This window comes from Bos indicus, chromosome 12, assembly GCF_029378745.1.
Source record: "Bos indicus isolate NIAB-ARS_2022 breed Sahiwal x Tharparkar chromosome 12, NIAB-ARS_B.indTharparkar_mat_pri_1.0, whole genome shotgun sequence".
In the NCBI taxonomy this organism is placed as follows: domain Eukaryota; kingdom Metazoa; phylum Chordata; class Mammalia; order Artiodactyla; family Bovidae; genus Bos; species Bos indicus.
Window position 1 is genome coordinate 51996016 of NC_091771.1, and position 19784 is coordinate 52015799.

At 33.9% G+C, this 19784-nt stretch overlaps 1 protein-coding gene across 14 annotated transcripts in view; it reads right to left on the minus strand.

The window, feature by feature from the left end:
* Positions 1 to 19784, minus strand: part of MYCBP2 (MYC binding protein 2) — a 269649-nt gene that overhangs the window by 50434 nt on the left and 199431 nt on the right. For 8 of the 14 annotated variants that reach the window (XR_011569887.1, XM_070800632.1, XM_070800631.1 and 5 more), the window contains 4 exons: positions 16355 to 16579; positions 15392 to 15524; positions 12708 to 12830; positions 9725 to 9904 (listed from right to left, as the gene is read on the minus strand). Coding sequence is in view for 13 of the 14 variants with exons in the window: in XM_070800632.1 (XP_070656733.1) it covers positions 9725 to 9904; positions 12708 to 12830; positions 15392 to 15524; positions 16355 to 16579 (661 nt within the window). In the remaining variant the exon portion in view is untranslated. The remainder of the gene's footprint in view (positions 1 to 9724; positions 9905 to 12707; positions 12831 to 15391; positions 15525 to 16354; positions 16580 to 19784) is intronic. The other 6 variants (XM_070800634.1, XM_070800633.1, XM_070800630.1 and 3 more) reach the window with 3 other exon arrangements.

Consider the following 19784-nt stretch of genomic DNA (forward strand, 5'->3'; position numbering starts at 1 on the left):
AACATAAAGGTACAAAACTATTGATATACAGACACTTGTAGGATAAGATGTTAGAGGTTTAAGGACAAACTCCTGGAGGAGGTTTTGAAGCCAAAATATGCTTGAAGTCTTTTCAATACGTTACAAAACCTAAAGAGAATAGGTATGATTCAGAGTGAACAAGAAGAAACAAATATTTTTTGAAAGTCTAAAAAAGGTTACTATTAAATGCCTAAATAAAGTAACCTGCGATTTCACATAACACTACTTCTAGTCATTTAATGTTACAAAATTTGCCCATGTTTAAAATACTTTGAGGAGAAGGCACTGGCACCCCACTCCAGTACTCTTGCCTGGAAAATCCCATGGACAGAAGAGTCTAGTAGGCTGCAGTCCATGGGGTCACTAAGAGTCGTGTCACTTTCCCTTTCCCTTTCGTGCATTGGAGAAGGAAATGGCAACCCACTCCAGTGTTCTTGCCTGGAGAATCCCAGGGACGGAGGAGCCTGGTGGGCTGCCGTCTGTGGGGTCGCACAGAGTCGGACACGACTGAAGCGACTTAGCAGCAGCAGCAAAATACTTTGAACTAAAGATTTATCTTTCAATTTAAAAACAGAAGTAATCTGAAGAGAAACATTCCTACCTATGCACAGAAGAAAAAATTGATCAGCTTTTAGACACCTGATGAAGATTAATCATGCACCTTTTTATCTTGCTTTAAGATAAAACAACCAATTATTAAATTACTCTCTCTAGGCTTTTGATTTTTTACGCATAATATAGTTAACTAAGGAGAATAATCCTTAAAACAAAATAGTTAAAAAGCAGGATTTTTTTTTCTCCAGTACTCATTTGAAGTCAATGTTGTTTGGTATCAAATATTCCTTTATTAACAATATGGTTCTTTACATGTCATTTATTCTTCATTTTCTTTGATTTAAATCCCAAGTATCAAATCCCCTAGAATATTTCATTCATTCTCTGGTCACAGAAACTCTGAGTTGACTGTAATCTGTATTTAAAAACTTATTCCCTAGGCTAATGATAATAAAAGTTTAACTTTTTTTTTTTTTTTAAATAAAGCATTCGCATTTCAGTTGGCCAAAGACAAACTGTGGGACAATACACTGGAAGAATCAAGGCACCTATCAGCATTTAGATTTAAAAAGGAGCATATATTTTATCCCAGTGTCAGGAAGATCCCCTGAAGAAGGAAATGGCAACCCACTCCATATTCTTGCCTGGGAAATTCCATGGGCAGAGGAGCCTGGCAGGCTACAGTCCATGGGGTCACAAAGAGTTGGCCCCGACTGAGCATGCATGCATATATTCCTTCAGTGTTGAGTCAACAGTGAAGCAATGATCTTCTTTATCCATCTGTTGATTAGCACCCAGGGTGTTTCCATATCTTGACAATTATAAATAATGCTTCTGCAAATACTGGGGTGCGTGTATCTTTTAGAATAAGTGTTTTTGTTTTCTTTGGATTATACCCAGTGGATTTGCATCTAAAGCTGTCAGTCTAGACAACTGCTAGCTTGAGTATGCAATTGTCATCACTATCACCTTATTTTAAACCCTCCAGGACATCAATAGACAGATGTAGGAATAATACTTATACTTAATTATACTTATTTCTTATCTGCATATATTTTGATTGTTCACATCTTTTGGCTAGGTTGAAGCTATTATTTATATATTGTCTCCTCAATAACCAATTCATTTGCTTTTTAACTTTTTAAAAAAATAAAGCTTTAAAGTAAGTAATTTCCAGAATATCTGAACTGTAAGTTATGCTTAACCACTTACTGCCTGTCATAAGAGTCTATACTGTCAAAATATCTGTAGTTCTATTCAGAGAAAAATGCAAATGTACAATTACTGAGGTTCAAATTGAGTGAAGAAAGTCAGGAACACTGTCCCTGTCATTCCACTGCAAACATGACACAATCTTATACTGTTTGCGAAAGATTCATACAACTAGATTTCTTTCTACATCTGAAAAACGTATACATAAATAAATATAGATATGAATAAGCACAAACAGGATACATAATCTTAATAAATGTGTCAAAAGAAAAAGAGCGTAAGACACAGAATTGAAACTAAAATCTGTTTACCTAAATGTCAGTATACTAAATGAATTATAAAACTAGAACAAAATTTTCAACCTTAGGATAAAATAGAAATATGCCTTTCACTAGAATATAACATTAATCCATGATAAAAATGCAGAAAGGAAGATGCATGAAAATCTGTAATGATGTATTATCAACTTGTTAGTCAACAATGCCATCTTCAGTTATGGAAATGCTAAATATTTATTCAAATTATATTATAGTATTCTGGAAGCTAAGTTACCCAACTGAACTCATTTTTTCCTTAAAATCTTCTTTTTATTCTGTGTATTGGTATCAGGTAAGCATATAATCTTCCCTGGTGGCTCAGAGGAAAAAGCATCTGCCTGCAATGCAGGAGACCTGGGTTCGATCCCTGGGTTGGGAAGATCCCCTGGAGAAGGAAATGGCAACCCACTCCAGTATTCTTGCCTAGAGAATCCCATGGACAGAGGAGCCTGGCGGGCTACAGTCCACGGAGTCGGACACGACTGAGCGACTTCACTTTCACTTTCAAGCATATAATCTTCCAAAACAAAGGAAAACTGGACGTCATTCTAGATTAGCTCCTCCAACTATCTTTAGCACGTCCTGTACAATTTCACTGCCTACATGTTTCTAAACGTGTTCCTTCTATTTTCCCATTGTAATTTACCTTAGTTTAAGCCCTACTCAGCTTTTCTCTGGAATTTCTGCTTCTAACACTGTCCCTTTCTCCAGAACCCTTCTCATAATATTTTCAGTTATCTTTCACAAATGTAAGACTGATCACATCATTCTTTTTATTTAAAATTCTGCAGAACTATATAATCCTTCATCTGTTTCTTACACTTTAGTCATTTTACACAGTATTAAGTCTAAACTACTGAGAATGGCTTACAAGACCTTCATGATGTGGCCCCACCCTCTCTAGTGTAAGACAGTGCAATTAGGACACTAACGCTCTAAGCTACCACTGCATGAAGTTCCTTATGTGAATCATGTTTTTGAACATAATCAAATGAGCTTATTCTTTCAAAGTGCTTAAAATGGTGCCTGTTATGTAGTAAAGGACTGCCATGCGCTAGCTATTACTATTTCATATGTTCTCCTCTTTCCTCAGACCACCAACGCACTCTCCCCATGCTAACTCTGAGCTGATGATGGCTTCTATTCCACTGAGAAAACAAGACAAGACAAAAAACAAATGGAGAAGATTCTCATGCTGCTAACACTACGTACTCTTTTCTCTCCTCTTCTGATGGATGAACTATTTCTGCTCCTACTTGGCCAACATTTCCACTTCGTGCTAAATCCCATCCCCTCTTCCACAGAAGAATACTGTTCCAGCAATTCTCTCCTCTCTCCTGCATCAGCAATATTTCTCTTTATTGGATCATTCTCATTAAAAAAAACAACCTTAATATTACCTTTTCCCTGCTTAAAAACCAAACCAAACAAAAACCTCTCCAGATCTCACGTCCTCTGTCTTGGTTTCATTTTTTTCCTTCCCTTTATAGTAAAACATGACAGACTTATCTATAATAACTATCTTCAATTTCTCATTCCCCTCTTTATCTTGAAGCTCACGCTACTGGAGTTGCTCTTATCATCAGTGACCTCCACGGTGCTAAATCCACAGTGCTCAGTCCTCACTGACTGACACATCAGCCTGACACATCAGCCACATCTGATACAGATTATCACTGTTCCCTTGAAATACTTTTCTTCACTTGGCTTGGTTTTCCTATCTCTGTGGCCACTTCTCAGTCTCTCTCGCTGATTTCTCCTCTTTCCCATGTCAGAACACTGAAATGCTCCCAGGGTTCAGTCTTTAGGCATCCTTTCTTTTCTCCCTACACCCACTTTCTTGCTGCTTTAATCCATCCGTAGGGCTTTAAGTGTATATAACAATTCTCAAATTATTCTGTTATAAGCCAAACAAACTCCTAACTTATGTGTCCCGGACAGTTCCCCTGAACCCCAGGCTCATGTGTCAATCTCTACTAGGTATCTCCACTGGATTTAATAGGAATCTCAAACTTAACATATCTAATCAATCATTTGAGAATACGGTGACAATTATTCCCATCCCGATCCACGCCCCTTTGCAGCAAGCAACTCTAATCAAGGAGTGGAGTCTATTTCTCCATTCTTGAATATAAGTGCATTGCTTTGACCACCAGAGGATGGCAGATGTGATGCTGTGTCAGTGTAAGTCTCAGAATCCTGCAATGTCCAGGCAGACAAACCCAGGTTAACCCACTGACTGACAAAAAAAACACTTGGCCTAATCATCCTTTTCACGCCAGCCAATGGCCAGCTAACCCCCGAAGCAAAAATACCTGGGTGACCTAAGAATGCATGAAGAATCCCAGGCAGGGTCCCTACACCTATCCAGCTGAGCCCAGCCTTCTCTGCCAACCCACAGAACTGTGAGCTAAACAGTGCTCATTTTAAGTCAGGAAGTTTTGGGGTGGTTTGCTATGCAACAGTAGCTCTAACCTCTCTAACTTTTCCTGGAAGAGTAGGCAGCTTTTCTCCTGTGTTTCCAATGCATCCTGTGAATATTTGTTCCTGCAGACTTAAAAAATAATGTCATTTAAAAAAAAACATGGCTGCCTTTGACAGTATTCCAGAAGATTAGTGATGATATTTTCTCTACCTTATTGCTCCCTATAGCCTAGCATAGAGTAGATACTTAACAAACAAAGGTAAATAGATGATGGAAGAATAAATGACCCATCTGAAGAAAAATGGGAATGAAGTGTAGAATAAACTTAGTAGCCAAGACAGAGATGGAAGCAAGGGGAGAGACAGAAGGTCAGATCTTGTCAGGAGAAAGCAAACAGATGCACTAAGGCACACCGTCCTATAAACAGCAGCAGCATTCTTTGGGGATTAAGCTTCTAGAATGAACTTCATCAGGGCCGAAGAAGAGGAAGAGGAACACGGGTCCAGACTTTCCTACCACCGAGAAGAAGGTGACATGGAATGAAAATAAATTCTGGCCCAGGACTGAAATGACAAGGATGTGTAGGGAGGCTAGAGACATTAGAGTACAACTGAAATATACTGAAATATATATATATTGGCCCCTGTGACAGATGCTATGGGCTCAAGCATGAAAAATTTTATTGAGCTTATTTGATTTTATAAAATCTGTTGATATCATCCTTTAATTTTTCTTGATAAAAATTATAAAGAGGAAAAGGATCTTAGAAATCAGCTTAGTGTCACAAAACTAACTGCAAGGAAGAGACAGATTAAAACCCAGGTCTCCTTCCTAAGTCAAGTGTTCCATCCATGCCACAGCTCACAGCGGACAAGGAAACAAGTGGATAGATTCTAGGCTGGGACTGCAGTCCAGGATAAAGATGAAGTCTAAGACTCAGAAATAAACCTGCCTTTAATACTAATATCTGGTTACAGTGTTACCATATGAAGAATTAATCTCAAAGCAAATAATGAAGTTAAGCTATGAAAATGTGTGGAGCAGTAGCTAAAAAACCTCCTTTGCACCTTTCCAAATCCCATCCTGACACTCACTCCACAGAGAACAGAATGCCCTGTCTGAGATGGTGATTTTTCCCCACTCTGCTTTGGACTGTGAGAGATGCTGAATGTTGGCATCAAAAGGCAATATATCAGAGATAATGACCATCAGGCATTGCATTTTATGGATGAGTTAAAAAGGGCTCTAGAAATGTGAAGTAACCTAACTAAAGCTAGTGAGTTGGAGAGGAAATCTGAGCTTAAAGTCTTTCCATCACTACATCATTGGAGGCTAGGTAAGTAAATAACAGTGCTTTAGTAAATGGTAGTATATTCAAACACTAATCAGTATGCATGCAGATACTCAGGCGGACTCTTGTCACATTTAGCAAAATTTGTCTCACTTAACAATGTGACAAATGTGTATAAGAGAAAAAGTCTTGTTGCAAAGTAACACAGAACTCTCATAGCTGAGCTTGAAAGTATGATAACTATATTATATATGTTTAAAATCTCTGACAAATGGTGAACTGTCTTAATGCTCTATTTGACATTTTTTTCTACAAAAAAGCAAATTATTTAGCTTCTTGGGCAGCAGCTAGAAAATACATATGTTAAACATAGTCTTGTGAAAAAGTTTTTCGATTGGATTATCTTGTATAAAATTCCATCAGTATAAACTTAGAATTATTAGACATCACGACATTAAGCTGGATTTAATTACTAAGGAAAAATTCCTTCTCTATTTTGAAGATGTATTATGAATAAATTCTGGAATACTGATCATAAGATAACAAGAAACACAGCATCTCAAACTCATGGTTCACACTGCAGAAGTGATCATCTTATGCATTCACAATCAATAAATACTCCCTGAATGCTTGTGATGTGTGAGATATTGTCAGAGGCAATGGGATAAATAAAATGATGTTTTCAAAAGAAATGAGGGAAGATGGACTGCAGCCCACCAGGCTCCTCCATCCATGGGATTTTCCAGGCAAGAGTACTGGAGTAGGGTGCCATTGCCTTCTCCGTAATAAAAATTAAGAATGCAATATTCTTAGAAGAAAATGGGCAATTCCTTTTCTTTTCAATTCAATTCCTTTTCAAGAAAAGGGGACAATTTCCCACCTCAGTCCATTAGAAACTTACTGCCAAATTACCCACCAATTCTAAAGTCTACTTAAATAATTTTGAAATAAAAACGTAAATGGTAGAATAGCAAAGGAAAAGTTTATATACACACCTCTCTCATGCCTTTGCATACATATAAATATGGTGAGACAAGGAAAATTTGTGGCTTTTATTCCTATAATTATTCTATTTCATTAGAATAACATGAAATAATTTGTATGTAGATATGTATGTGTGCATGTGCAAAATAATTATGCTAATTTAAAAAATAACCAAATTAATTTAATGTGTAGATTATTTTCAATTCCAAAGATTAATTTAAAAAACCCTATGCTTAGGGGGAAGAAAACCTAAAGAAATACTAACAATAATGCTCATAAAGCTGACATGTGAGGAGGTTTATGTATGTCCTCCTAGAGCCCATCTACTTAACTGGGAACTCGAGTTATGGTATATGAAAAATCTTTTACTTTCAAATCATGGTACAGTCTTAAACTATGAAGGGGAAAATAACCAATACAAACAAAGCTAATATCCTAGATGTTAGAACTAAATGGAAAGAGAAATTTAAATATTATATATTAACGAACAGATTTTTTCCATTATCTATTAATAGGCAAAGCTAGATATATAAAACATGGCCTTTGTAGTCAGGAGAACTGGCCTCATCTTCTGACTCTACCATTTACTACGTGTGTTTCTAGGGCATATCACTTATCCTTTTTAAGCCTCCATTTCTTTACCTGTAAGATAAAGATATCATCTCAAATGAGAATATACTACAATGCTCAAGGACAGTATTTAGTACATAGGGGTGACTTATCAGCATAAGCAAAAATCAGTAAATATGGTCTTCTATACATAAATTTTATTTTAGAAACACAAAAGGATAAAACAAAATGATTCTTATTTTACTAATAATTAGTAAAGGGAAGTTCAGTATGAATAAGCCATTTTCTGAAGCAATATGAAAAACTCGTGGGATGGATAGCAGTGGAATTCAGGAAAGAGTATCTTATGGAATTTTAATTCTGCCACATTCAATTTTCCCAATATGATGAGATTACTACAATTTTAATGTATTTATAAAGCATTAAATATTTTTAGATTCCACGCTTATTTTTAGTTGCGCTAAAGATTAAAACTTCTGGTTTCTGGAATCTGGTAATCAAGCTTTAGTGATATTCTGCTGAGAATAAGAAGTTTATATCACTGGAGCACACACAAGAAATGATTCAGAAAACAGGTAATTCTGAGACATTTCTATGCCATGATTTCAAATGTGCTCCAATATGGTGGGGTAAAGGAAGGGGTGGTACTAATAACACTCAGACAGAATGTGGACAAAATTACACTGACACAATGTCATTTAGGAACCTACTGTCCTTTAAAAAAGACAAATCTGATTTTCTTTACATTTTGTTTCACAATATTTTATTAAATAATTGGTAAAATAAAAACAGTAATTATACTCTTTTTAAGACAAGTTTTTGAAAAGAGTTGCAATGACCCTTGAGGAAGAACAAATAGGTCCTTATTCCTTAGTTCTCTTGTCTGCTGCCACTATGACATTATCAGGGTAACTTCTCTTTTAAAATTTTATATTTAATATGAATTTTCTGCCTGGTTACAAGTTTTTCCTTTTTATTTCCTTGACCTTACCTTTAACATTTCCTACAACCTGGGTACATCTGAATGTAAAATGTTTGTTGCTCCATTAAATGGGTAAACTATTTATGGTCTTCACCATAATATTTATCAAGGAAGAAAAACACTATTTCACACACATGACACTATTATGTTTCCTTGAAATTCTTCTTTTAAAAGACATTAAAGTGAATATTATATATGAATGGAGATAATTAGCTAGAAATTGATACTACTTATATTTACAAACTAATTAATTGAACTTGACTAATGCTTAGTGCAAACCTAGAAAAGCTTATACTCCAGTATATTCTTTTCCTAAGATAGATAATAATATCACAATGAATAATACCATTTGCTAACGATATACTACCTGGCTCCTAACAAAAACTAAACCAGCTGGTATTCTCTTAAGCAATCCCAGTAATAGTTATGAAGGTATTTTTGTAGAAAAATAGTTTAGATCCAAGTGTGAATGTACTTCCTTAAAGTAAAGCAAAGAGGTCATGCACTTGAATTCAGACAGATGACTGTACAAGCTGAGATAAACTCTCTCAATTCTGTGACTGTGTTTACATACTATACAGTTAATGTGTGAGCTGACGGCCAAGAAGAGCATATTGGTGTCATATTAGGAGTTTTGAGACATTTATGGGGAAGCCTCAGCAGCTTATTAAGAAAAAAGAAGACTTGGCTAGTATAAGTGCAGTTTGTTTGGGTCTACTTTCCAGATCAGTATGAATTACTATTGATATCATGGATGAAGGGCCTTTTGCCTAGAAGGCTGAACTGAATCAAATGACCAGTTTAATATATTAAGAACAACAACAACAATAAGCAAGAAAAGAGACAATTTGAGATAATCTGGAAACCTAAGTTGTTAGTCATTTCAGAGACACCAAATTCACTTAAAAGAAACAAACAAACCTGCCCAGTACGGCCTCTCCTCCACCCACTGGTAAAGTGAAATAGGTTCATTCTCTTGGGGCATTGCCAAGTAACAAAACTCCAATGTAAATCAACAAAAGTTATCCCTAGAACTGGTGCTTACCAGTCATGCATTTTATAAAAAATATTAAATCAAATGTTTTCTTTATATATTTTATAGTATTATTTGCTTATTTTGGAATTAGAACAAAAATAACAGTAATGTTTTAATAACTGCACTTAATGAAAAATGTAATTACAAATGTCTTAGCTGAGGTATGTCTTAGGTCAGAACACCTTAAGTGCTTCAAAAACGTGGGAAAGGATAACATCCTTTTTAAATAAAACCAGCTAGGTGAGTTGATAAATAATTAGCAACTGATAAACAACTCAGAACAAAGCTTCAGAAATGGTTTGATGAGGCAGGTAAGGCTGACAAGACTTACTCTGAAGCTGAGGCTGCTGGAAGGAAAGGGGCTGTCCGAACACAAATGGGCTGTGGACTAGGGAAGAGGGAGGTTTTGCAGCTTGATCAAAGATGGAAGGAGCTGGGAGATTGGGTCGTGACTGAATGGAATTCAATATGGCACTCAGTTGGTCACCTGCAGTGGGCAAAACAGTGAAGACTACAACTTGTTATTAATTAACATCCAAAATGGCAAAGTAAATGGTGCTTTACGACATTCAGATAGTCAAACACTAGATAAAACAATGCCAATTCAGAACTCCTGAGGAAGCTGGTGATCATTATCCTCAAATTAGGGACTGAATGCTGTGTGTCGTTTTAATAATAGAAGCACTCCAACAAATTTTACATAATAGCCCACCTATAAAAACAAATCCATTTAAATTCATTTACATCTAGCAGTAGCAGAACATACAGAGTCTATGAAGTAACTATGATAAGCTGATTTGTATCATATAACTATAAATGAAAACCTAAGTTAATGTCATCTTCTATGAAGTATCTGACAATGATTATCATCACTGCCTCATATGTAGTATACTTCATGCAGAAAATATGCAAATAATATGAATAATTTAATGTAGGATTGAAGGGAGGCAAAGTATGCTATTAACTTAGTAATATTTAGAGTTATAAATTACTAAATTTATTTTCTTTTTTAAAGTTGCTATTGCCAAAGAAATTATACATTTTTAAAAGCATGAACTCTTTTGCTCAGATAGACAATATAAAAATCTGTCAGACCTATAAGATAAAAAGGAATATAATCTACCTTATTTAAACAGTTATCTCAAACACGAATTCTGAAATTTTCTTCAAATTAAGTACAAAGGACATTAGTACAAAAATAAAAAAATATGAAATTATGTAATTGGATGGATGATAGCTCCTTATTTATGAGAATATATATATATTCAAAGGTTTAATTGACATCAAAGAAGAGGGGAGAACAAAAAACATATCCAGACTAGCTGAGGGAGAAACTGGAAAACAGCACTTTCCTAGCCATATTCTCTCGATATAATAAAGTTTCATAAGTAAAATTGTAAATGAAACACCAACAAGAAATAGAACTGTGAACAAAAGTCACATGTCTTTACTTTAAAAAAAAATTAATGCTGCAGATTACAGGAAAGATTTTAGAGATGATGAAGAATTTTATAAAACTGTTTTAAGGGAAAAGAATTTTTGCAAAAAAACAATTACTTGACCTTGGGTAGTTCAAGAGTTAAAGAAAATGAGAACTACTACTAAAGGCAAGGTAAAAATAGAGGTTATATATATACAATCAGATCAAAATTTCTTAGTATTTCTTTGCTCCATCTAAGTACCTTTAAAGTCTATTAACAAGTCCATGCTATTTCTGAACAATATTAGCAAAATCGCTTTTAAAAAGTAATCCACTATTTTTATTTAATAACAAATGTTATCAAGAAAAAAAAAAAAGACCAAATGTTCTCAGAAATGTCTGTGTCTCGTAAAAGTTGATTTTTATTCTTAAGATGTTTTATCAAACTATGTTTTAAAGACTGATTTAATGTGACAGCCACCAGTACAATTTGGACATATTAGAGACTTAAAGCATACAATTTGAATTAAACATAGCTTTAAAAAGATTTCTATACAGGTATATGTGGTAAGTAAACACTGAGATTTTAATTTAAGGATTGGCAGTGGTAGAAGGAAAGGGACATGAAGCAAACACCACAAAGCACTTACCCTACTTAAGCATGAAGATCTAGTGTAAGTTAGCTGAAGTCTGAGCTACCAGAAATGAGTGAGCAGACAGTACCTAAGCCTGTAGGTTAGAGCAACCCAATACAGGAGGAAGAGCCAAAAAGAAATCTTGCAGCTAAGGCTTCCTTCATAAAAATACATTGTGGAAAGCAATAAAGGTATCAAATAGAAAATGATTTTATTTTAAATTGAGTATTTCCTCCACAATGACGTATTTTGTATTTCATTGACTATTTCACTATCTCACTTTCTCTTTAAGTCAGGTATTAAGACAACTCTCTTTGTTTCTAGAAATCAAATCCTATGAATTAGTTTAAATAACATTTTAGAGTATTTCCATGGAGACTATCTTCTCCTTCCCATTGTCCAGTTGAATGCCACCTGCTGACAGTATCACTGATTTGAAGCTATGAGTTAGGATCAGGTTCATAAGAAACATGTGTTCAAATTTACATACAAATGGAATTACAGATGAAATTCAAGCATAAATTATTCCAAAGTAATTATTATTTGGACTGTCCATGATTCTGGTCTCTTCCGTTAAAGCTACCAAAACAAACTATACTTTTAATATTTATATGGCTTAGGGGTTTTGTTTTACTTTTTACATTTTTTTGGTTTCATTATATAATCAAACCCAAAGATATCATTTCATGTAATTCAAAATTAACTAAGATAACTGATTACATTCAAAATCACACATATTTAATAAAGCTAATATGCAACATTACTTAAAAATATTACTCAAAATACTTTGATTTTAAACAGATCATTATGGAAAGCTTTTTTTTTGCTCATTAACATTTAATAGCAAGTGGATGATTTAAAAAAGTTCTACTAAATATAGTAACATAGAATCTTAATGATGTGAATTCAAAATGAGTGTTTATAAAATGGGAACAAGTAAATAAGAACTATAAACTTAAGCTAAAATGGATAAAAACAAAACTTGTTAAAATAATACTTTCATATTGAATATATATGTATACCTATGGCTGATTCATGTTGACGTTTGACAGAAAACAGCAAAATTCTGTAAAACATTTATCCTTCAATAAAAAATAAATTAATTAAAAAAAAGAATACCTTCATAAGCATTTTGTTAGTTTTGTAGTAACAAACTTTAAAAAAGTTCTGTGGGTGAACAGTAATAATAATGGGTAAGAGAAGGTAATAAAAATACTACAGTTGTTAGGTAAGTAAGAAACTCACTTTTAAACACCTACCTTTATTATTTCCAAGTCCATAATCAAATCCTTGGGCACTGCAACTTGCCCCTTTATTAAAAGCTTGTACTGAGAAAGGGCTTGGAGGAGGAGTTTGAGGATTTTGATCCAGAAGAACTTGTTCTACAATAAAAGGAACATCTATAAAATTAGCTTCTTATATGCTATTCTCTATAGAATAAAGAGAGAAAATGGCAAGAAAGATTTTTATGATGAGTAAATTTCAAAATAACCTCACATTTAGATTTGATAATAAGTCTACCAGTTAGGTCACTGACACCGACAAAGTGCACGACAAAGCTTTGTTTTCATCTATCAAATTCACTATTATATTTAGAAATGGAATATGCTGTTATAGAGTCAATTTGCTTTTATTGTGGCAGGATATATCACTGAATGTATATTAATATTTCTGGACCAGGAACTTATATTTGTAACAAACTTATAAAAGGACATTTTATAAAATAAAAACGGATGTCCCATAAATCAGAAATGAAAATATCTTCTATACCAGTATTCAAATAGAAAAGCATCTTCAAAATATCTAAGTCTATGGTATCAAAAGAAATTTTCACTTATAAAATATTTTAAATTCTTAATGTGAAAATTATGGAAAATTTAACTTTGTACTTATTTTTACTCATTATATAAAAGATATGTTCCCTAAATGGACGGATGATAAACCTGGTTTTATAAGCACTTTTATTAACAATGTAACTAATAAAAGGCAAAATAAAATCTATCAAATGAATGGTGAAAAAGAGAAAATAGTATTTATTCCATTAAAACAACATTATGAATAGCTGATGGTTTAAAATATACTTTAAAATTTATATCCCTTTAAACTGAAAATGGAATTAGAAGAAAGTAGCAATGTTTTCTTCCTACCCATAAGTCAGAATTCTGCTGTACTGGCGGTAGTGTATGCTAACTCTTTACCAGCATGTCTAGGCTTTTTTTCCCCCAAGAAACTAATCCTAGCACTTCTCTTAGGCAAAACTCTTCAGTATGAGGTGTTTCAGCAGTGAAATATTTCTTCTGAAATTCACCCAGGAACAGCAATCTGAATGGAAAAGACAGCTCTGCTCTCACCCTCTAGACTGAGAAAGTCTAAGTACCAAGTATGTCTGTTTTGACCACAGCAGTATCTTTGCCTATTAGCTTTATCTACAGACATCAAAGACCTACAAAGGATTTTTACAAAGAGGAAAGGTTTTGTTTTATTTACGCTGCTCTATATGAATAAATTACTATAGTGAAAAATCTTATTTCCATACTAAATTCAGTCACATACTAATACCAATGAGCAGACTATTTGAGTAACACATCAAACTAGTCTTAGTGACTAAGGCACTAGCTTTTTATTTCTTTCCTATAACCCTAGATTTTATGTCAAAATATTAAGATTCACACTACACACACACACACACACACACACACACAGAGCAAAAAATCATTAAGCGATTACAGAGAAATTTAAACTTCTCTTAACACCTCTTTTAGGGATGAGTATATACTTTAGTAGAAACAACATCCTGATTTAAGAAGCATTTTATACGGAAAGAACCTTCTACTTTCTAAATAGATGGGAATACAGCTTCCCATACTAAAACTTACTCCTAAGTATGGAAAGCATCTTACATTTTAACAACAATAGCTAATCTTACCATCTGCCAGCTTTGTTATTTGTTCACCTAGCTTTCATATTCAACTTATAAATTATCTCCATTTTGTAAATGAGAAAACAGAGGCACAGAGATACCAGGTAATTTGGCCAGAGTCATACAATTGAAAAGCTACAGAGCTGGCATTAGTACCCTGGCAATGCAGTTCCAGAGCCCAGTGTTACAATTTATGCTCACTGCTAGTTAAAATGATTGCTGTTGTTTGTTGTTTAGTCACTAAGCTGTATCCAACTCTTTTGCAACATGATGGGCTGTAGCTCAGGCTCCTCTGTCCTCCCAGGCAAGAATACTGGAGTGGGTTGCCATTTCCTTCTCCAGGGGATCTTCCCAACCCAGGGATCGAACCCATGTCTCCTGTGTCGCAGGTGGAGCCTTTACCTGTGAGTCACTATGGAAGCCTTGGTGTTAAAAGCTAGAATGATTACTAAGCTACAAAGGCTCTGGCAGTCACTTAAACCAGCCTCAGATTATTTAATTATGTTTATAAAAAGCTGATCTCACTTTAGGTTATTTTCATTTGTATCTCAATATCCCTGTATAATGGAAATGTTTAAAGACTGATGGATATGTAATAAATATATTACTAATACATATGTAGTAAGTATACTATAACTGCTAAAGTTATTTTGTAAAATGTCTGATTTACGTGAAATGAAGTCTTCTATTTTTCAAAACATAATGAAGAACAGTTCAATTCTCTCAGAACATTATTTTATGATGATATCATCCTTGAATAAGAAATAAGAAAGCAGGTTTTACAAGACCAATTCCTATGTTTCACATTTCCTTTTAATTCTCTTCTTTTATGTGTATTCATTTAGCACCTAGGTATTTCACACAGCAAGTTCAACACTTGCAAGACTTTTAAACCTTCAGCTTTGATTTTACTTCAAAAATAAACACACATAAAAGCTCTTTACAACAAAAGAAATACAGTACACTTTAAATTTCTGATTGCAAAGGTAAATCAGAATAAATCACAAATTTAAGCCAACTTGCCATCTTCATGCCGGAGGTACTGGTTTCCGCCTCTGTCTCTAGCTAAGGACCATGCCTCTCCTTCATCACTCTCACAGAACTCTACCATGCTGTTCTTATCCAGCTGCACCCATGTACCTTCAGAATTGGTTACCTAGTACATAACAAAAAGCATGATTGATTGGCTTGATTCTTTCAGAGCACTCAGGCTGAAAACCAGCAAAAAGTTTGAGCAATTATTCCAGTAACTCTCTAACATCAAGTTAGTTTCTGAAATTAAGACCACAGCCTGAGGTAAGACAGAAATCAATCAAAAGTCTCGTAAAATAATGCTCACTGACGACTTTAGTAAAAACAGTATGTTTTTAAGGCACAGGATAATTCATATATAAATTTAAATGGTACCCCAAAACACATGGCTCTTTGTTTGGCTCGTAAACTGTCCTAACACAGCACACTTTCTATCACTTAGGTTGACAGTGCCTACAATGCAACTTGAATGTGACCCTGACACTGAGAAATAGCATGACACACTACATCATCAGCTGAGGCAAATGCCAGAGTGGACTAAAGAGGAATGTTATTTGCTCAGGACTTCAGTGAGACACACGAATGGGAACAAAGAAATGAAACGGTTTAAACACATCTCCATGCTGAGTCATAGCAAATATTTTAAAGTGCTGTTCATCCATGACAGTATAGTACACATCTGTAATAACGGAAAGATATGTGCAAATACCGAACACTTATAAACAGTACAAATCATTTTGCTACATTGCTTTCACAAGAATAATTATGAGAATAAAATTATTTTAAAAAAGCACAGAAAAATTGCATTAGTATTTTCAACACAAGTAAAGATAAAGAACATTAACATTTAAAAACCTGGGATGGAAATGGCAACCTCTGGAAGAAAGAGATGCTTTGGTTGTATTATATTAAGAATGAATGTCTTAGAAGTCATGAAGCTACAAGAATCCATACCTCTCCCACTGCTTTGACTTTGTTTTCCAGAACTAACATTCCAATTGGGATACCTCTAAGGTTAGGGCAGCTTCTGATGTTGTGACCGGAAGGTCCCGTCTTCACTACCTTGTACATGCCTGGCCCTCCTCGCAAGAACGGCATATCTTGTTCTTGCATTGTGGCTTCCTGTGGGCAGCAGGAGTTTATGTCTTTGAAAAAGTCATCAGTATTAGTTTTAGGTTCCTGAAAATTTGAATAGGAAAAAGAAAGTAAACAAAATACAATCTATTATCACTTTAAACATACTCTTCTTAATAGCTTTTAAAGCAAGTTCATAATACACCAACTAAGAAAAAGAACACATATACAGAAATAACTGAAGTGTTTGTTAACACTATGTTAAAGAATCTTTCCGTTATTCAATTCTGTATGTTTAAAATAGAGCTGGAGACGAAAATTATAGCAGGAGAGCAGCCGAACTTTAGCTCCTGTCCCCTCTAATTTGAGGAACATGGTAGTACTTGATTTTACGTCTATCTATCAGTGAAATATTTAACAATAGGAGAAATGAAAATAATTTACTATATGAACCACAACTGAAGAATTCTGAATCATTATTATTGCATTGCTGCCTGTTGGTATAGGTTAAAAAGTCTAAATCTTCATTTTTTTCCATTTTTGTTTGTAATAACTATTAACAAATAGGAAAACAGGTATAAAAATTCTGGAGACTTATCTATAAACAGAGATAACAATGATGAAACGTGCAAGAAATATGACTACTCAATTTTAACTAGTTATGAATAAGTGTACTTATAAGAGTTTAATAACTCACCTTTTCTTAATATAGCACAAATAAAAGTCTCGTTGATTTGCTAGACTATTATTAGACAGTGATATATTAATGCTATTAACAGAAAAAGATGATCATGGTTTAATAGAGGAGAGATTAACATTGAAAAAGCAGTTTATATAATGTATTTGGATATCAGAATCACTTCTTAAATGAATGAAAAGAACATGCCTTAAACTATTTGTTGAATCTGAATGCCATGATGAAATCACTTTCTATATAAATGCAATAAAGAGAAATAACAACCTTCCCATATTTTCTCTTTTTCCCAACTAGATGTAAACAAAAGTTCCACACTGGAAGTTTTTTCATTGTTATTATTACTTCTTTAAAACACATCTAAACTGCACTTTAAAACATTTTTTTCTATTTATTTCTGTGGCCGCACCAGGTCTCAGCTGGGGCACATGGATCTTTCAGCTGTGGTATGTGGGATCTAGTTCCCCGCCCAGGGATGGAACCCAGGCCCCCTGTATTGGGAGCGAGGAGTCTTAGCCAGTAGACCACCAGGGAAGTCCCGAAACTGCACTTTTAAACACAATGATACAGGCTCTACAAATGGCTTTATTCAAATACAGTAAAAAATGATCATCATGGAACACTTATGCAAACACTAGGTTAAAATTAAATTGATATTTAGTTATGTTATAAATAGGGTAAAATTTAAAAATCTAATATATTATGCAAGATAAAATATGACTGAATAGCTCTATCTCTAAGAGAAGTATCATTCTAAAAGATATGTATAGATGTCCATTATGTAGTAGAAATTAAAAATAAAATCATAAGGTTAAAAAATATAGATTCAAAAATTCTCTGTACCTGTGACTTCAATATAGGATTGGTCTGGAAATTTTTAAATCCATTATTAACCTTCACATAATATCTTGCAAATCTCACTGTGGTGATGAACAATCATCAATTTTCACTTACACAAATACAAGGAATGGACAATATTTACTTACATTTTCTACAATTTTGTATCATATTAATCTAACACTTAGTTATTCATTGACAATTTCATGAAAATGAGAATTTTAACTATTTGAAAAATTTTAAATCTAAAATAAAATATGCATTTATATACCTATTTTTGCATATTTGTAAAAATTTATACATGTGCACACCTATAAGAATATAAAGACAGTATTCAAAATAAAATCGAGAGTAAGGTTTAAACTTTAATTGGGCTATTTTATTCACCAGGTTTTCAGTAAACATTTGAAATGTCTAGAAATAAATAATTTTAGCAAATACATCATTTAGTTGTAGCAAACACAACTATTTCATAGTTTTTTTTTAAGAGTAAAATTAGTCATACGTACAACTGATGTTTTAAAAATTACATGGTATGATGTAAAAACTAAGCCAATAGTAATAGATTTAGTGAAAAAACATCTTCACTGGTCTTTATGATACATCTTGAGCATTTAATTAAGTTTTGACAACATTTCTCATTTGACCACTCAGGGTAACAGTGAGAGAAAAGTCTTGGCAAAAACTAATAATAACAGCAAGTTCTTTACTGAATTGACAACATATGAAGACTGTATTAAAATATTTAATATTTTATTGATTAAAGAAATATATAAATTAATAAATGTACAGCGAAGTTTATACTTTTTTAAAAATACTGCACAGTATAAAAAGAACTGATAGACCTAAAATCACAGAACTATGTCTGTTATTCTCAAGCAATTCTAAAATTCACGTTTTATTTAATACAGAAATTTAAGACCTGGGCACCATCATATGAAACTGATGAACTGCAATGTTATTTTTTGCTCCTTGCAATTCCATCCCATTCTTATATGAATATTCAAAACAGCACTGAGCAAGGCTAGGGAAAAAACAGAATAGCTGTGGGGTTGAAATTCTCCCACTTAATAAGCGAGGTCTGAAAAAGCCAGACTTGTATACAATTGCTGGAGAAGCTAGTCATAAAATTAAATATAGCAAATCTGAAGTCAAGTAAAAGTTGAATAATGCAGTCTTTGGCAGAAATAGAGGGAAAGGGTTTATGGGCAAACTCAATTGCAGTACTTGGTATGTAAATTGTTTTCAGCAAAAAAAAAAAAAAAAATATTAATCTTAAGCACAGGCTTCAAAGATATAATGTAAAATTTGTTATACATGCTGAAATACCTGCACAATGTATGATTGTTCCTTACAGTTAACTCACCTGGGGGAAAAAAGCTTTGGAAGTCCATGCAAATACGTCCAAATCCCTGACTCCTGGGCTAGCATTAAAGATATTCTGAGTGACAAAGTTTAGGAAAGAAAAATATCAACAAAGAAAGGGAACAGGAGATGATCTGCAGAAGACGCGTTCACAGGAGTAACAACGTTCTGTACGCCAGCACCAGCACCAGAGTATTATTTCACTACAGGGAAACTGAAGCCACCTGAGTAAACCACACAGCAAAGAAATTCTCATACGTAAGTTTTTGTCAAAAGCTCTCCATGGATATAGTGTGTCATGCCATTTGCTACAATTAAGGGTTAGACATTGATTTCAAGCTTCAGACAGTGCAAGAAGGACAACTTAAAACTCCTTTAAATGACTGACGTATTGACGTATCTGTTCCAGTAAAG